This window comes from Macrosteles quadrilineatus, unplaced genomic scaffold (genome assembly GCF_028750875.1).
Source record: "Macrosteles quadrilineatus isolate MER2022 unplaced genomic scaffold, UCM_ALF_1.0 Scaffold_3__2_contigs__length_128488019, whole genome shotgun sequence".
Lineage (NCBI taxonomy): Eukaryota > Metazoa > Arthropoda > Insecta > Hemiptera > Cicadellidae > Macrosteles > Macrosteles quadrilineatus.
In genome coordinates, this window is record NW_026542596.1 from 25331692 (window position 1) to 25351348 (window position 19657).

At 35.7% G+C, this 19657-nt stretch overlaps 1 protein-coding gene across 1 annotated transcript in view; it reads right to left on the reverse strand.

The window, feature by feature from the left end:
- LOC128988693 (rootletin) overlaps positions 1-19657 on the reverse strand; it is a 102826-nt gene that overhangs the window by 16650 nt on the left and 66519 nt on the right. Inside the window, exons 8-23 of the mRNA XM_054410238.1 lie at positions 19368-19555; positions 16269-16377; positions 15132-15368; positions 13308-13444; positions 12385-12545; positions 12030-12160; positions 11175-11342; positions 9414-9608; positions 8849-9025; positions 7754-7942; positions 7004-7190; positions 4020-4203; positions 2441-2616; positions 1506-1691; positions 1089-1165; positions 357-524 (exon numbers count right to left, since the gene is read on the reverse strand). Coding sequence (XP_054266213.1) covers positions 357-524; positions 1089-1165; positions 1506-1691; positions 2441-2616; positions 4020-4203; positions 7004-7190; positions 7754-7942; positions 8849-9025; positions 9414-9608; positions 11175-11342; positions 12030-12160; positions 12385-12545; positions 13308-13444; positions 15132-15368; positions 16269-16377; positions 19368-19555 — 2670 coding nt within the window. The remainder of the gene's footprint in view (positions 1-356; positions 525-1088; positions 1166-1505; positions 1692-2440; positions 2617-4019; positions 4204-7003; positions 7191-7753; positions 7943-8848; positions 9026-9413; positions 9609-11174; positions 11343-12029; positions 12161-12384; positions 12546-13307; positions 13445-15131; positions 15369-16268; positions 16378-19367; positions 19556-19657) is intronic.

Consider the following 19657-nt stretch of genomic DNA (forward strand, 5'->3'; position numbering starts at 1 on the left):
GCTCAGAATTAATCTTTACCTAGACATTTTCAAGTTGGTTCTATTCATCAAGCTTCGCTTTTTCATTTAAGTTTGGTATTGTATTTTTATTGTATTTTGGGTTTTATGTTTTCAACTAACGGTATGGACTTCTTGTTAATATCAATTTGAAATAAAATCTCCACACAGAATTTTAAAATCCTACGTTAAGTTGGGAAATTAGTTAGAATGGCAAATTAAAAATATATTTTATTATTACCTCCATGTGACTTAAAAATATGCAAAATATTGTTGTCTTTAAGAGTACTGAATCATAAAAAAGTTTTGGAAACACTCTACTGGTTTAAAGAAGCTCAACTAGTGTTTAAAAACTGTACTTGTTTCCTGAGCTGGTTGGTCTCTTGCTGAGCTCGTTCTCTCTCCTCATTCTCTGTGGTGAGTCGAGTCTGTAGCTCCTTGTTCTCAGACTGAGCTGCACTGAAGCTCATATTGAGCCGCTGGAGCTCTTCCTGTAGACCAGCTCCTTGGTGGGAGCTCGCCGTCACCTTTAGAATCAAAATTATATTGCCAAAAATAAAAATACAATATAAGCAAGGCAATATACCTCAAGACCAAACATAAGCACAATAAAGACTGTTTAAAAACGAAACACAAGCTTCCAGAGGTACCATACATTATGTTTACACTTAAAATGGAAGAAAAACCTCAGAACTCCTTACTAACTAAATGTTTTCTCAACTGATAATTTTTGCCTTTTGTAAAACCAGGAATAGAATGAAGAGACAGGTGCTAATGGAGAATCTGCACTAATGTATATGAGATAAAGATAAAAAATGTATGTATAAATGTTATCTACAAAACCACACATTATTAAAAATGTGCATACATGTTAGCCAATCAACCACGATTATTTATCTGTTACTTTACTTGTTGGCTAACTACTAGAGTTTAGAGAGGTTCTCTGAACTAACTAGAGGTATAGTTCAAGAAATTGAATAAATGTGATAAAACAGTCAGTTTCATTCATGGTTAAGTATATACTCAGCAGAATGATCTCAAAGGGGCAAAATCTCATGCACTCAGAGTCTAATACTATTATCAATCATTACCTGCTTCTCTAGTTCTCGATTCAGAGTTTGCAGTCTGGCACGCTCAACTTCCAATCCAGTCCGGCTGTCTTCCAGGGCTAAACATTATGTTTACATTAGTAATCAAGTTTATTGATAGATGATGTTCTATTTTTAATTTGGATTCTTTTGTCCAAAAATATTTTTTCTGCAAACATTTTTAAAACTCAAATAACAAGATTTTTGACATAAGTATTTGTTGAAATTTTTTGACAAAGCAATCTCGACACCTGGTTGAGGTAACTAGAAATATAGCAATTAATCATCAAGCCATTTTGTTTGTTAAGTAACAAACAATAAAATGTTAGGTCTAAATAATCACCAAAGGTTCCCTTTAATTTCTACAATATTTTATGGCTTTTGTTTTTATAGACATTTTAATTACTATGGAAGACTCACATGAAATCTTCTGGAAGGCCTCCTCCAGTGTGCGAGCCTGTTCACGCTTCTCACCCTCGGAGCGTTTGATCGTCTCTCGCAGCTCCTTGTTGCTTGTGTTGTACTTCTCCTTCTCATATGTTGCATCTCCCAGTTGGCGTCGGACATCCATCAACTCCTTGCGCAATGACTCTCCTAAGTTCTCCGCTGAAATAAGAACAGTTGTTGTAGGCCAACTTTGGAAGAATATTCTCCTTTTATGATTCAGAGGTATAAAAAACAATTTACTATGAAAGCAAAATATCCTAATTTCTTTTTTTAAAAGACTCCTCCCAAAAATATTAGATTTATTTTTAACATGATTCAATTATAGTCTACATAGCCAATTGGTTAAAGTGCTTAACCTAAAATTTGAACTTCGTGGTTGGTTTGATTCCAGATGTGAAATTTTTTGGACCCAGATGCCATTTTTCATTGAGCTATCGATTAATGATGATACGAATGATATGATTTAACAAAAGGGTAACATTAGATAGTAACAAGATCAGGGTTTGGACCCCCACCCCCAGAAAACCGCAAAAAAATGCCAATGGTGTAAAACCACAAATAATAAAGTATATATTTAACTTATTTGTATCTCGTAATCAGTCTAGAATTTCTACAGCATTTATATTCTACTTGTACTTTAATTATTTCTTCTAACAGGGCAAATTCAGATTATACTTTTCATCCAGTAATAGCTTGTACACCACAGCTATTTTCAGAGTGACATTAGGATAAAATGTCGCCTCTTAAAAAATATCAATTATCAGACGTAAAAAATGCCTAATCAGTTTAGTTCCACTGAGATATAAACACTTTAAACTGCACCAACTTCTCACTGAATGCAGCTAAGGGGGTATACAAGGAAGTAGAGCTGCCTTACTGCGTCTCTGCATTATTTTAAGTCAACTTACCCTCCTTCAATCTCCTCTGGGTCTCATGCAACTGAGCCTGCAGGTGATCAAATCTGTCCTCCAACAGATGCAGTTGAACTTTCAACTCCTCACTTTCTTGCAGCACGAGATCTCTTTCCTTGCGGATTTCCTCAATTTTGTTCTCCAATCTGGCTTTCTCCTCTTCAGCTTTGCCTCTGTACAAAAGATAACACTTTGTTATAAATGCAGTAAACCATATGCAAAACTTTGGGAGGGGATATGATGTGTAGTATTATTAGTATTTTTGAAAAGATACATTTAATGTCAGTATCCAAATGAGAATCATAATAATCATTGGGTGACAAACAATGTTTGCTAACATGTCACTGTTCGCCAGCGAACGTTCGATGTTTGCTAAGTGTAGATGCATCGACGAACGTTCAACGAGCGAGGTTTGGGGTAGCGTATCGCAATTTTTGTTCAGCCTAAATGTTCGATCTATGATTATTATCACAATGTAGGCGAGAAAAGAAGTCAGTTATGGGCACAGATGAGAAAAGGAAACCCTGGGAGGCGTTGAAGTACTTCACATTTTTGCGCGACAAGTTTACACTAAGACCTACTCATTCTAGCCTTTCAACGACTTGACCAAGAAGAGAACAAGAAGAGAGGGTTGGAGACGAAGATGACAATTTTACGAAGAACAAATGATTGCACCATCCCCTGCATCTTGTTCAAGAAAAAGTGGGTAAAATAAATCTAAAAAGATTAAGCTTTTTCAATAATTACTGATTTTTACAGCGAATTAAGGCAGGGACCTATCAACAGAGATCCATTGTCTGTCTATGGTGAAACTGTTGCAAACAAATTATAAAACATTCACAATCGAAGAAGTAGATTTGTTGTAATTAACAAAATAGTCGATAGTGTAATAGCAGCAGAAACAACATACAAGGAAGTAAATGCTGACGAGTATGCACATCCACTTTCACTTGAAAAACCTAAATACTGAGTTTAGAGCGAACACCATATTTTGTCCGTTGAACAGCTTAAATAATGTCCAGCAAACGGTTTTTTCTGGTACAGCTTACAAATGGACATGTTTGTCGCAAACGTTCACCATGTGTGGACGCAGCTTCACTTAGTAGGCATTAGTACAGTAATAAGCTACCTACTCATAAACTGAGTTAAGGTAAAAACTGCAATTAAGGTGAGAGATGCTTAACTACAGTAGTCAATAGAAATTTCATTATTCACAACAAAAAGCAAATTTCAATCAGGTCAAACTCATTGAAAGAAAATAAGACAATTTCAACATGTTTTCATTTTATCCATCGCTTCAAATTTAACAGCAAAACTCAACCAAACTATTTGATACACTCATCCATCAACTAAAATAACTTTTAAAGATAAATCACAAGATACATGAACAAATCAACCAACACAACAGAACAGGTGAGTGTGTTGCTAGTGTGGTCAGTGTCTTGGACTTCAATATGAGAATATTGGTCTTCAATCTCTGGCATATCAATACCAGGAGTTTAGAGCGTTCTCCCTTTCAAAGGGTGTGATGTTTTCACTTAAAAATGCCACTGGCAAAAAAAATCTAAAACAGCACCTAGACTCTTCCATCCTGGCTTTGACTCTAGCTAGTTCGTCCCTCAATGTGTTGATGCTTGCTCGATCTTGCTCAATACGAGCCAATGCTTCACGTCGGGCCCGCTCTGCCTGACTTCGTTCCTCCTCAAGTTCTCGCTTCAAACCGCAAAACTTCTCTTGCAGAGCTTGCTGGTCATGTTGAGCTACAACATCAGTTACATGATTAGTGATCACCGTAATGTTAAAACCTATCATTACGACAGCAGTTAAAAGTAATTGAATTGGAAAACTCAGGTCGGAAGTAGACTATCAAGTATAAAAATAATTTATTTTACTCTTGTACAGGGTCAAAATAGAAGCTTTAAAACAGTACTGCGAATAAAACTGCATATTTCATGTCAATGGATCCGTTTTCAAAGATACACACATCTATACTAAAATTTAGGCGGTTTGAGAGGAAGGTTTCCTGGGTTCCCCCACCACTGTTATAGCGTATATATCAGCTTATCAGCTGTCAGCAGTTATTTCAATATTTGGGTGAGGTGGAGGGGATGGAATTGCTTCCCCTCAAACTGCCTAAATTTTGTAACCGGAGTATAATACTCGAACCAGGCAAAACACATACTTTGTAGCAAATGAAAAAAAAACAACGTCATTGCAACAGAGTCCATATTCATTTATATTTGAGATTTTCACAGTGGCAGTCCCAGGATATAATTTGGGGGGGGGGATGACTACCGGAGAGGGGTCTGGAATATTCCCCAGAAAAAGGGGGTCCGCCCCTGCCCCCCCCCAGAAAAAATGTGGAATTTAAAGTCTAAAAACATATTTTTCTATTGTTATACATATTTGAGCTCTAAAATATGCTCAAGTATTTATAGTAGCAAATAAAAATTAAATATTTGGGGGGGGATATATCCCTCCCACCCCCCCCCCCTGGGACGACCAATGGTTTTCCATAACAGTAGGAATTGCATTCAGAACAATTGTTATTGTTAAATTACCATGATTACAATATGCAATGTCTTTTCACATGCCTAGAATTTCAGTTGCTCCACATGAGCATTATTTCTGTTTCTGCCAGACAAATTGTCTTCTTATCCAATGATGATAGCTAATGTGAAGAATAATCATTAAGAAGATAACAAGATAGAACAAACTAAAGAGTTCTAATTAAATTATTGAATTTTGATAATTATCATGCACATTTTATACATGCAACAGTAATATTTTCTTTAGATATATTATTTAAATTTATAAATATATTTTTTTTACTCACTAACCAATGGCTTAGAAACAAATTTATACAAAATCTATGGAGTAACTTTTCTGAGAATCTACAAATTACAATCCTTGACTAGTCCACATCAGTCAAGTATTGAAGTAGATTTACTTATTTTGTACAATGATGCAACAACATATCTATAGTTTCAAAAGCAATTTTAGATACAAATACTAGATTTTTAATGCTGCAGAGGTGAAAATACAAACTATAAAACATATTATTAAATTTAGAAAAACTAGATTAGATCTAACAATAAAAACGTCACAATGATTTAATTAAACTAATTGTATAATGTTACATGTAAAAAAAATTATGTAAATATTGTGTACGAGTATTGCATTTTGTGGTGGTAAAAGTTCTTTACCTATGCCTCTAATCTTATTTAAAAAATACTCGTGGCATGAACGATGTTTGACTAGTGTGATGGTGTAGTGTACTTTTTTGCAACGCTACATAAACTCTATGTACTATGGCATTAGTTTGAAGGTTTTTTTTTTAAACAAAATATGTTTTCTTTGTACATACAGATGTTAAGTAAACAATTGTATTTGAAAGCGATAAATTTATGTACAGCAAGTGAAACTACCATATTTTTATGTGAAGACATCATATAACTAAACTGGGATAACGGTGTTTGTACATTAGAAATTTGCCAAAAGAATTTAAAATAAGCACAATATTTACCATGACAAAAGTAACATTTGTAAAATCAAAGTAAGATTTCTATTACATTTATCATGCTCTTAATTAGAGTAATGCATTGAAGTTTATAAAAAGCACGTTCAAAACAAAATGTAGCAAATCTATGTGTTTGTAATGATTATTTACTGCCAAAAGAATCCTTGTAAGCTTTAAACCAGTGAACAAGTGAGTGATGTGATCATATTGTACCGGTACATCTTCATCTCTAATGGTCTGTTTCTGTTTAAACAATTCAACAGTACAACAGTAGGATTTGTGTTGAGGACATGTGCCCAAATGTTAAAAAGCTCAAGCTGTTAAAATTTTTGCGGGCATATGTCCCACAACATGTGTCTGGTATTTGTTTATACGGTAACGTAATGTAGGTAACAGATAAAAAATATTATATCATCCTGCAAAACTTGTGTGAGAAGAAAAACATTTCAAGCTTGTAAAATTGAATGACTGGAGCGAATTTGTCATCTTCAAATCAAAACAGTTATAGGCTAGGACTCCCTAACAAATTGTTCTATGATCTCATAATAATACAAACACAGTACCATTGTTCGTAGGTACAATAGCCAATCATAACATAGAATATCTTGATCACATAACTATGGTTGTCTGCACTTAACCTTGCAATTCACTTGAGCTATTCTACAAAGGCAAATTAACAATGACAGACTTAACTATCTGATTTAACTTTTTCTGAAATTAACACTTTTGTTTTGATATTTTCATTGAAATAAAAACATTTACAAATAATTAGTTATAGGTAGTTTAAATGAATAGAAACAATCTAACTTTTACAGTAATGTATTTTTTGTTTTGTTGGTAGTAAAATTAACACCTTTCCTTAAAATTTAACCATGTGAAATCATCTAAATTTGTGACCCGGCTTAAGAACTGGCCTTTTACAATTATTACAAAGGCCATTACGGGCATGTTTTCATATGCATAGACAACACTGTTATGGTGTTTCACTTAAAATGATAATTTTGGTCTTAAAATACACAAGAACATTTGTTCAGACTTACCGATGAGCAGAGCCTGCTGTTTATCGTTCTCAGCACGCACCAAAGCTTCTTCGTGCTGTTGGCAGATGTTCTCAATGTGTTGTTCTAACGCTCTTATTCGTTCCTGAAGCTGTTGAATCTCTCCGTCCTTCTCTGACCCGAGCTGAGAAACTGTGGCTTGTAAACGCTTTTCCAAGCTGATTCTCACCTATAGAAGAAATATGCATTTAAATTTCTGACTGTAAATCATAGGTCTCGAGTGTGGCAGTTGTACTGATAATGATCTGAGTTCTTCTAAGTGACATTTGTGCAGTATACATAATTTATTTTTAACAATCCAAACTATTAAAATTTGGTAGACTATTCGAAACCAAATATTCCCTACAACTTGTTAAGCTAGCTAAGAAAATAATATAAAATGCAGTACAATATAAGAAGGAAACTCAAATCTGATCAAAGTAAACACTTTGGGTAAATTGTAGCAGGTAGCTTACCTTGGAAACATCCAGATAGGTAATGAAATACACAGAAACAAAGAAAATACAGAATATTGGTCAAGTGTAAACAAAGAGAGATGAATTCGTTTTGTCCAACTATATTCGTCTATACATTACAAGTTCCTAAAGAGAAAAAAATTTGTTTTTCACTGTATTTTACGGTCTTCATGGACCTTTTATAAACTAGCTGATAACCCTCTACCACTTTAAAAATCACAATACTGGCATAATTCCTTGAACAAAACTATGAAACCCCTTAATCAACGACTCTAACCTGTTCCTTCTCATCTGTCAGTCTGATAATGCAGTCTTCGTTGTGTTTACGCAGGTTTGCTATTGTCTGCTGACATTCTGCCTCCATCAGAGCTAACTGTTGAGTCAACGTGGCTTTCATCTCTCTCGCTCTTCGATCGCTGTTCTCCAACTCTTTGTTCAGTCGACAAATCTGCCCCTTCAGAGTTTCCTGGAAATATACCAAGCTATAAAGTATAATGTAAGTAGTAAGAGTCCTACTTATGTAACAGTCATGATAGCTCAGTTGTAGTGTCTTGGGCTGACTAACCGGACATTGCTGGTACTATCTTTTGTTATATTAGAGGCTTGCCTGAGATTATTCTTGGGAGTGACGGATCCATATGTCTGTATGCTGATGACTCTAAAATCCTACTTACTGGAAATTTTAATTCTGAAATTAAAACATCCTCTTCAAAAAATCTTCCTGTAACTCATGAGTTTAAAAAAAAAAATCTCCTTATAAATGCAAATAAATCAAACTTTATACATTTTTCCACAAAACAATTGAGAACAAAATTTGAAGCAGATATTTTAGTAAAAGAGGACAAAATAGAGCAAGTAGAACAAATTAAATTTCTTGGATTAATAATTGATGAAAATCTTACTTGGAATAGTCATGTTAAACATGTTGTGAAACAACTGACTTCTGGTATATACGCTTTGAGTCTTAGGTCTACAGCATAGATACTCTGTGAATAATATATTTTGCATTACTGCATAGTCACATATCTATTTATGGAGCAACAACAAAGAGCAATTTGGATTCCATTCTAATTAAACAAAAGAAGGCTATTCGTGTGATGATGAAACTGCAAAAAAGAGATTCAGCTAAGAGATATTTTACAGAATGGCAAATCTTAACAGTATATAATCTGTATATATATGAAACATCCGTTTAAAACCGTTAACAAAAAACAGTAATAATTTGAAAACAAAGACAGCTAAAAATCCATTCATCAAAGTGAAAATGTATAACAAATTAATAAAAACAAACTGGTACTATGTTTATATGTACGTAAAAGTTGTTTGAAGTTTACAATATAAGCTACTTATTTGATAAGTATAGTAAATTTGCCTGTTTAATAAGTAGATCTTGTTGTTCCTTTTCCAACTGAGCCCTCTTGTTTTCAGTTGCTTCCAGGTTTGATTGAGTATCAAAGAGAACTCCTTCCAGAGCTTCTTTTTCTGCTCGCATTGAAGCCAATTGTTCTTGAAGACGTTGTAACTCCTTGTCATTTGCTTCTAGCATAACCTATAAGGCATATTAATTGGTAATTGGAGTTTTGAGAATCTACAATTGGATAGTAAATACTACTACCCCATCGGATAGCAGATCACAATAGCCAAGAGAAAAATAATAAAACTGTTTAATACCAATACATTAATTCTACTCAAAAGCAAAACATATTCTGGTTCAATGAGTTAAACCTCAATTGACTGGCTAAGGAAGTCCTGCTTGGTTATTAAATTTCCTGAATATGTCTGGAGCTCCAATGCTATACTTGTGCAATTAAATACATTTCAGTACTGCAACAATCTAAGTCATTAGGACTAACTACTGTAGAAAATCAAACTATTAAGTTTGCTTTTACTGTTTGACCAAAACCTTAGCCTCTAAACAGGTCAGTCAAGTTAGTCACCTGTTTTTCCTCGCAATCCTTGACTAGGTCCTCCAGATTGCGGTTGATACGAGAGTTCATCTCATTGGCTTGCTCTAGCCGCTGCCGTATCCTCATCACTTCCTCATTTAGGCTTTCCTTCTTGCGAGCCATGATGGACAACTGATTGCTCAGGTCTCCCCTGTCTCTGGACATCTGTGCTAGCTCTAACTCTACCTGTTGGCAAAAGAAAAACAAATAGATCATTACCGTTGGTTAAAAGCTTAAAATTTCAGTTAGGAATTTTAAACACTTAGGCCCGGTTTCCCCAAAATGGTGTAAACTACGTTTATAATAAACTAGTTTATTTTTAAACTCCGTTTAAAATGTGTGTTCGGTTTCTCCAACATTTTACTGGCTTCGTTTAAGATAAACGGCAATTAGAGCGGTTGGCACTCCTGAATGTGTATTTGTAAAGAATCTTCGGTGGCCTTTGGGCTAGTGTTTCCTACAACCACCACAACGCTACGCTACAACTCAGTAGAGCAGACAGCAAAGTGCGAATGCAGCTATAGAATAACATCACTGTTTAAGGTTATGTTATCAAGTTATTATAAGTTGTTGTCAAATTCAGATTCATTCCATTTATTGAAATGGTCAATTCTGTCCCTTATTTTAGTAGGCCCTCTTGTTCTAGGTACTAAAGTGTCATAATCTACATCTTCTACTTCTTCGGAAATGTCTATTAACTCTTCCTTTTGAGGAGGTAAATAAGTTACTGCAATTAATTAATAGTAGCCTAACTTGTAATAAAATCAAATGTACTAAAAAAATAACTTAAACAATAAATTAAAATATAAATAAAACTTAACACTTAAAGCTAAACCAAGCCTATTTTCGTCCAAATGAATTTGTAGTTGCTTCAATTATTATTGTTTTAACACCTACTTTTTGTTTTGATTTGAGGTTATGTTATTGTTGTAATTTACTAATTTGAACTCAGTTTATTTTATCCCCAGTAGTTAAACCAAGTCAAGAGGTGGTTTAGTTTGAACTTAGATTAATACCTAGTTTAAATTTGGGGAAACACAAATCAAAGTTAAACTAAGTTCAAATCGCCGTTTAACTTAAAACTAAGTTTAAATGAGTTGGGGAAACCGGGCCTAATTGGTGTAATTCATGTTTGTGATAACATCAGATCAGAAGTACATTTTTGTTAATAGATTTGCAAGCTCACTTGTGATTATTCTAAACATTTCAACTTCAACACTTTGCAATCAGTTGGCCAGTTGTATGGAACTAGCTACTTAGTTGATGTTGTGAGGAATTGTTTCAACATCAGCTGTCAGCTGTTCAACAGCTCTGCCACCTGAGTGGCCAGTACCAGTGGCTGTTTTTTCTTCTTTTTATCAGCTTAGAAGCCATCTTACCAGCTTCTACCCCATAGTTCAAAATTATTTTACTTTTTAAGCTGATTCCTGGGTATCAAAACTAAGCAGAAATAAAAATAAAGATCTGCTTGACCTTCCGAAAGATCAAGTGTTGGCCAGTACCATCAGTCGTCAGTGGCCATCCGAGCAACAAAGATCTATGTGCAATTTATCCAAGCTACTGTTCAAAAACTATGACCAACCGGCAAAGACAATATATTATTCTTTCTGACTCCAAGGGGTCGGGTCCTGATTTGATCATTGGAACAAAATATATCTTTGTTCTAAATTTAAATGTTCTCACTTGTGCTTTACCTATATGAAATCTCAGAGCAACAGTGTCAAATACACTGTGGAATAATTTAATACTCACTTTCTCTTTCTCGATCTCCAGGAACTTGAGTTTTTCGTGGAGTGAGACTTTCTCAGAGTCGAGGTCTAGCCGTGTCTGTTCAGCCGTCAGCAGCTCCTTGCGCAGAGAGCCGAGGTCGTTGTTCTGGTCAACCACCTGACTCTGCAGAGCTGCCTTCTCCTGCTCAAGCTGTCCAATACACAAAACCACAATACATGTGAGAGGAGGTTTGCATTGCTTTCATACGTTTTTAACTACATAAATATTTATTATTGTGTTAAATTGTTCAAATCAGTCACAGTAACAATTACAATACCCTTATCCTTCTTGCTGAGGTTCCTGTGAGAAGAGTGTCTAATAAGACTGCTCTAGGCAACCAAACACTCTTAAGCATTGTATTGATTGTTACAAATTATATATAAATCTAATATAAATAGGACTTCAACAGTTTATGCAACCATGACAACAACGTCCTAGGGTTACGCTCTGATCTTAAGAACCATTACGCAAAACTTCTAAAGTTGATTTTATTATTTATTACCAAGGTGTTAAGAAGAGTGCAGGAGCGTAGAAAAAGGTAATCTTAAAGAGTTCAGCTGTGAGAATTATATACTTTGATACCATATACATACGGTCCTCTGGCTAATAATACTGAGCTGCAATGTCCCTCTATTCTCAAAAATAAATTGTTAAAATTTAAAGGAGGATATAAAGACAGTTTGTTGTCAATTGACTCATCTACCTAACTGGACTCATCACAAAGCAAACATCGGGTGAAATGGACAATGAGGAGTTGAACAGATAAATGAGGTAATACGTGCTTATACATAATGTAATTAAATTTACTTAGTATCTGTAAACAGAACTGCAACAAACCCGTCTGACGTCGTCAATCAGTTTTTTCTTGTCCTGTTCAAGAGAGTTAACAAGGCTCTCAGTTTTGGAAAGAGACTCATGAACATCCGAGCGCTCCAGTAACACTCTCTCCAGCTCTAGTTCCACTTCCCCTGCAAAAAAGAATAGAAAGTTAAGGTAGTGTCCAAAAACTGTATAGGCCCTACCTAAATCCTAAATCATCTTCTGAAGAAATTTGCTTTGTACTTTTGAAGGTGCGATGGTAGAGGGTGGTCAGATGAAACACCATAACTCCGGAACCTGCCAACAGAGGATCTTGCCGGATTTCCCTCTACTGTTGTATACTTCTCATTGAGAAAGTTGTTTGTTGACTAACCTCTGCTCTTCTCCACCTGAGCCAGCAGTATCTCAGCCTCAGCCTTGTGTTGCTCCAGCATGTCCTTGGCCAGGTACGCCTTGTTGAGATCCTCCCTCACTGTCAGAAGCTCTTCCCTCAGTCTGCTGCATCTGTCCTCCTCTGACCTCAGTGCCATCTCTCTGCCAAACACAATTGCACATAATGTTAGGCCAAATACACAGGTTGCAGACTCGGTAAAACCCAACAGTCTATTGAATGTCTCCGTGGACTCGTATAAAAATGTTTTATAAATATTAAATGGCAAAGAAACCATCACTGGTGTTATTAACCACCCTGCTCAGTTGTGGTTTATAGTACTCATAATTTCTTCAAGAACTACTCAGTACCTTTGTAATGTGAACCCAGCACTTCTAGAAAAAAAAAAAAAAAATTAAGACCGAGACACTTGAGTTACCAAAGTGCTAGCCAATAACCTAGCTAGTTGGAATCATAACAATAAATTTTCTATCAAAAATGTTAAAAAAAATTCAAGTATAATAATGTTTGATTTTAATATTCAAGGAATTTAAAACCAATAACCTGATCAAGGACCAACAGTAAGCATAATTGAAATCTTAATTCCCAAAGAAATCACAAAGCAAATTAAGTTCTGGACACTGTTAAGTTAAGACAACATCAAACACTAAATATATATATATTTTTTTATTTTAATCTTTAAAACTACCGTATGTTTTACAAGTGTTGTAACAACACCTTTGGAAATTACTTTAAATGTACTCTCTGTTGCCTAATATTCACTTTGGGGTAGTTTTTACAAATAATACTTACTCCACTTTATCAACCCAATGCTTCAAATTTAACTGTAGGTTGCGAATTGCAAATGCATACCAAACATGGGGCATTAATAACGCTAGTCTGTTGATAGTTTCCTGCTTACTAACCTTATTTCAGAATCCTTCATCAGTTTGTCCATTTCGTTTTGTAAGTAAACCTTTTCATCTTCAAGTGTTTCCACTAGTTTTTGAAGACGAGAGTTTGCTTTTTGGACCTTCTCATAGTCTGCACTCAGTGTCTCAAGCTAAAATTAGAATTGTAAAACAATTTAAACAGTAAAACACGTTGAATTGACAAACTGCATTACAGTATTCATTTACAGCTCGTGACTTGTAAGCTGGCACTTGGGCCTAGTGGGGGTATTGTAGGTGGAAGGAGAGTGGAGGTAAGGAAACGACCGGACTTCAAACATTTCCTCTGACTCACGGGGTTGTCTCTCACTATTTGACGTACTGAGCGTCTTCACGTGGGTCCCGAGAACAGTTGACACAACCCGCATGACGGCTTGAACTAGCTATCGGTAAAGTGCCAGCTTACCTGTCAATAAAGCTGTACAATATATGATTTAATATTGAATAAACGCTACAAATAATAACTCAGGAAGACTAAAGTAAAAGATTGATTATGTTTATGGAATGAATCTTAATACACTTGAATGAGATTGCACCACTATACAAAGGTTTACCTCCTTCTATATTACACTAGAGCTGGCCCGTAGTCGAAAACTCAACCAAAAATATGTATTGTGCAAACTTCTTTATTTTTACCCCTTTCTGTAAAAATAACATGTGATTGGAACTTCTTTAATTTGTTTTGATTTTCTGTTTATATTTTGTTGTTATTTCGTCACCAACATGGCAACCCCATGTTGCCCACGTTAACATGTCCCATGTTAATTTTTAAATTTTATAATAATTGTTTGTACTTATTTTTGAGCCAATTTTAATTTATAAAGAGATAGGTCACAATGTTAGAACCGATCAGCGAATCTTAAAACAAACCTGGCTGTAAAAAAACACAAATATGTTTAGCTTGGGAAATCAAGGGAATTACTTAAAGTAACCAAATGAAGTGGAACAGTAAGAATTCAAAATTTGTTTACACTTTTGAATAGTTTTTCTGCTTTCTAACGATACTGTACTATACCTATCTCCAGTGGATATTTATAGGCATGCACTGTAGATGCAATACTCCCTGGTGTGGATTAACGTCCGTACTAGTGACTAACATAAACAGTACTATTCTGATAATTAGACCAATTCGTTAATTACAAGGCAAAAGTGTGGTTCAGATTCCACTATAAACTGTAGGTCCCTTAGTTGTCATTGGCTGTATGGACTATTAATTAATAGCTGTGTCTAAGGAACATGACGGCCTTAGTCACTATCAAGACTACAAGATCACGCCAACCATCCTACACTCATCTCCATTCATACTTGGCTTAAAGTACCTACATAAAGTCGTCATTTCAGAATATAGTATTAAAATCATCTACTATGAGTTATAATAATAGTATTTTTGTTTTGAGGCAAAATTAAATTAGGTAACATATTAGTACGCTAATGATGTTTGACACTGATTTCCTATACTCAACAAATTTGTGTATCATCAAGAGGTAAAAAAACCCAGGTTACATACATAAAACCTCTTGGTTGTTAGGCGAGCACTACAACCACACAATTACCAACTATTGACTTTTGAATACTGAATGAATACTGAAATAGGAATAAACATTTCATCTACACAGACAGCTAAAGCCTACATTTTATAAAAAAAAGATAGCCCAATGAGCCACTCACAGAGTGTAGATGGAAAATTTGCTTATCATCTTGAGCATTTTTTATGGAATGGGATGTCTACTCATATCAATCCATAGTCATAGTACCCACTAAAGGTAACAAACTATCAAACTTCGATCAATGATCTCTTACCATTGTATTGATCTCCAGCCTGTTCTTGTCCAGTGCATTCTTCTCTGCGCGCGCAGAGTCCAGGGACTTGACCAACATCTCCTTCTCTGTGTGTAGCTGCGTGACCTGTGCTCTGGTAGCGTCCAGTTGAGACGTCAACTCCGCCACACGAACCTCCAGTGTCTTTGTCGTCTCCTCACAGCTCTCTGCCTGTCTCTTGGACATGGACAGCTGCTCCTTGCTGGCTTGCAGCTTAACCTGTTAACAGTGTGACCAATGAAAGATTGAAAGTAAGTCTTGTTTTTATGTTTGAAGTTCATTTTTGGCGTTGGTCGAGTTCATAATTTAAGGGGTGATTAATTCCGCTATTTCCCAGACGAACTTGTAACCTCAGTCTTGTTTAAGCCACCAACTGTGCAAACGTGTGTATGTGCGCTCCTACTCTTCAATTGTAGTACTAAATATTGTCTTCTTTATGGATTTTTAAAATTGTTATTTGACTGCTACACAGTTCTCCACATGGTTTTCTTGTGTGATGTTTCAGCTTTAGTTGGGTTTGTGTTCTAATCTTGTTATGTTTGAACTAATTTATCTTATCTGAGGATGCAATCGCATTTCGAGTCCTGAAATGTTGGGAAAATGAAAATACTTCTGTACTAATTCTCATAGAAAATGACAGAATGAAAAAAATGACTAATTATAATGACCGAAATAACTCTGTGGCAACTACTTCGGTGTGCTCAGTTAAAGTTCCTGGGACCAAGAATGCTACATTAGGAGTATTATTTATTTTTTTTCTTTAATTTTTTTAATTAATTTTTCTTTAAGTGATATGACAAGTAAAGTTAACAATTGCAGCCATTGCTAACAAATAATATTTATAGTAGTAGCCTACACTAAAAACCTATTTAGCTACTATATATATATAGCTGCACGGTCAACTATGAACAGTTCTTTGCAAAAAAATGTATCTGAAGGGTTAGGCTATGCACTCAGCAGTTATGTCAGAAGTTCAAATCCTTAACGTAAAATAGGTGGAAAATCCCTTTATTTAGGGTATCCCTTGATTACTAAATTATTGAATTATTAAATTATTAATTATTTGAAATATTAAATCATTCAGTAGTAGTACTAGTCTTGTTTGAAAAAAAAACTGACCTGTAGCTCGTGGATCTGCAGTTGGTATCTATGCAAGGCTGCTTGGACAGCTGAAATAGTGCTTTCTGCAAATGCTGGGGAAGTTCGCAATGCTCCACGCTTGGGTGATCTAAAACAATTCATTTCGAAAACAAAAGGTAATCTCCAGAGATTTTTTAATGTAGGCCTACCTTTAGTAAAGCGATTTTAGCAAACTTTGTAGTCAACCCTGTTAACTTCAATGCCAGATGACTTGGACTTGAGTAACAAAACATTGAAAACTATGTGTGTAAGCATAGCTAAATAAAACATGTGAATCATGAATATTAGTCACAAAGCATTAGGCATGATTACAATTATTAAATAACTAGCAGAGTACCTGTCCATCGTACGGGTTGGCGTAAAAGTATAAAATGTTTGTTACAGTTATACTTGGCTTTATGTTTGCAATGGGAAAGGACATTTTTAAGAAAATTTGGTTGTTTTAATTTACGGTATGCTATTACATAGCACATCTACCATAGCTATAATGTTCAACCACTGCACCTAAACACTATAAAAAAATAAATGTCTCATTTTATATCACAGCTTTTTGTTGCTAGTTGGTTCAAATTAGCTGTTGTCATGAATGCAAAAAAATAATAGTGCTGCACCCTGTTGTTAAACCTTTTAACTTTTTAATGCTATTTAATATCATAAAACCAACTTGTGTAGTTGAAAAAGCTGACAAAATTATGTAATTCCTTTTAAATATTAAGTAGCAGGGGACCGAGCATTGCTCGAGGTGTTTAATTTGCCCAAGATGTAAAAAATAGAACCTATAGTCTTGTTGCTTGGATGGCTGACAACACCTCTGGCTGGGCAAATGGCCTCAAGATCATACAAATTACTAAGAACAACAGTTACCATAGGGATATTAAGAGAACCACGTTCTGCACACCTCAGAGAAATTGACTAATCGGTTCTCCTTTGACATCAGAAGTCGTGAAGATAATAACAACCAAGGAAGAACTTGAATATGATTTCTCTAAGCTAGAATGTAGTTTGACTGAAGTAGAGAACGATAAGGGAACTCCTATGGATGACTACATCAGAAGTCTGACCAACGATTGTAAACAACAACAAACATGGAGAACAAGAATCCACATCAATTGAAATAATTTCACAATGTGACAATGATTGCGACAAAGGAAGCAACCGTTTTGAATGTTGCCTGAACATCCATAATGAAGACGTAAATAGAGAGCAGTTAGACTTACCGTTACCTTTGTGCACTCTCTGCTTAAGAAAAGTTGCCATTGATACTACACGGGAAAAGTGTGTAACGTCTTTAACTATCGAGGCAGAAAAAATGTTAAAGAAAAGAGAAAAAAACTAACTCCAGTTGCGGTCAGAGACAACGTGTTGCTGAGCATTCCTGACGTCGACCGGGGACGACTAGCCACTAGAAATGTAATGGCAGTTGTTGTAAATAAAAACAATGATTACAACCCTCTTGGCACAAGACTTGGAGTTCTGGACAAACAGTTCTCGAGAAACCAATTCCAGGTGATGCCAAATAAATTTCTTTGTACCGAGGATGTACCCGATGACCAAGTAAACGTACGAAAGTAGCGATGATGTCATCCGGATCCATGCATCAGTACAGTTCACCTTCGTACTGTACCGGCTCACCCCTTGCTTTGCTGGATACTTCCACGCACAGATCTGTAGTCTATGTGGACGGGCAAATCAGAGGTTAAAAGAGAAGTTGCCAACCTCTTAAAAAAAACAAGGTTTTATAAGATGTGGTTGCAAGAAGAACTGTTTGAGTAATCATGTATTAAGTCAAACGTAAAATGCAATTCTAAATGCCATGGCAGCACCTCTTGTGCCAATAAGTAAAAGAAAGATGTTACAAGAACTGTTTGATAATCGGCGTTTTAAGGCTACTCCTATTTTTGTAAAGCGGAAAAACATAATTTCAATGTATGTGTAATTGACCTTTTTATATTTGTTTCTATTAGGTAATATTAGGTGCTGTTTTCTTGTATTTTCTAAAATGCTATTTATACATTAAATAATTATAATCACAAACATAAATTTTTCCTACAGTTACCTAACAATGTAGGCTACATGTTCTCTCACTGATTTGAGAAAGCAAAGTGGCCAATTCGCTCATCAGTGAGATTTGAACGTGAAGGCACGAAATAGTGAGCGCGTAACATGCAGGCAACGTCGTATGCGCGGGAAATACGTTGGCAGCACTGGCTGTAAATCAGCTGGTCAGCTGTTGTACTGTTGTATTTGTCACTTCACATTAAATGTTATATTAAAAGTTCACTTCTGTGTAAAAATAGGTTATGTTTCTTCACAAATTTATTTGTTTTATGGTAACTGTAGGAAAAGTATAATGTGCAACTCGAGTTCAAAGTACAATTGCCTCACTCGAGAAACCATTCCTCACTCGCCTACGGCTCGTGAGTAAGGATTTCTCTCGAGTGAGTCAATTGCTCACTTTTCTCACTAGTTGCACAAATAACTATTATTTATTTTATCTGGTGATTGTGGATTTCATGTAGATTTTTGGGTATACGGTAGTAATAGTCAATGCTACTAGTTAGCGTTTGCGCAAACTAGAAATACCCACAACCCGACGTGGGCAATCACTTTTGCTCACATCGCGTTGTGGGTATTTTGCATTTGCTCAATCGCCGAAGAAGGTTTTGACTTTAGCATTTAAGTAAATCAGTTTACCCACAACGCGGTCTGGGCATTTCGTTTCGGCCAATGTCCGAAATAAAATGCTCACTCCGCGACGTGGGTATTTCACACTATCCAGATCGGGGAGTGGGTAGAAATTTCAGACATTGTCCGAATTTGGAGATTTCGAACAGGCTGTCATTGTTGATAAATCTCAGCTTCAGACATTGTTCTCATCATAGAATATATTCAAAATATTTTAGATTGGTTGGATGAAGAAGGGTCCGAATTAATGTAGGCAAGTTTACAGTGATGCACATTGCATATAGCACCAAAAAAACCTGGTCTTCAGTTAAAATGGAACATTGTGTTTGGCCAAGTGCGAGTGTCACAGATCAAAGACTCTCAGCGTAGTGCTTGATGTTTAGCATTACACACCTGGGAGGCACAGCCTGTGATGGTGTCAGGTGTACATGAGGTGTTGGCTGAGGTTCGGGATCTCTACCCTCAGAGTCTTGTATGACTGCGGTGGCGATGTCTCTCAGAGCATTCTGCAGCAGATCTACCTCCTCCTGCATCCTGGCTACCTGTCCTACACCAGCCTCCGCAGCAGCACACCTCTCCTCCTGTCAACACACAACCAAGTGTGAAGGAATGATGCCATGAATAGGATGAGGATATACAAAGTTTGTTCAGTAAATGATCTGGAGAATAAGTCTACACCTAAA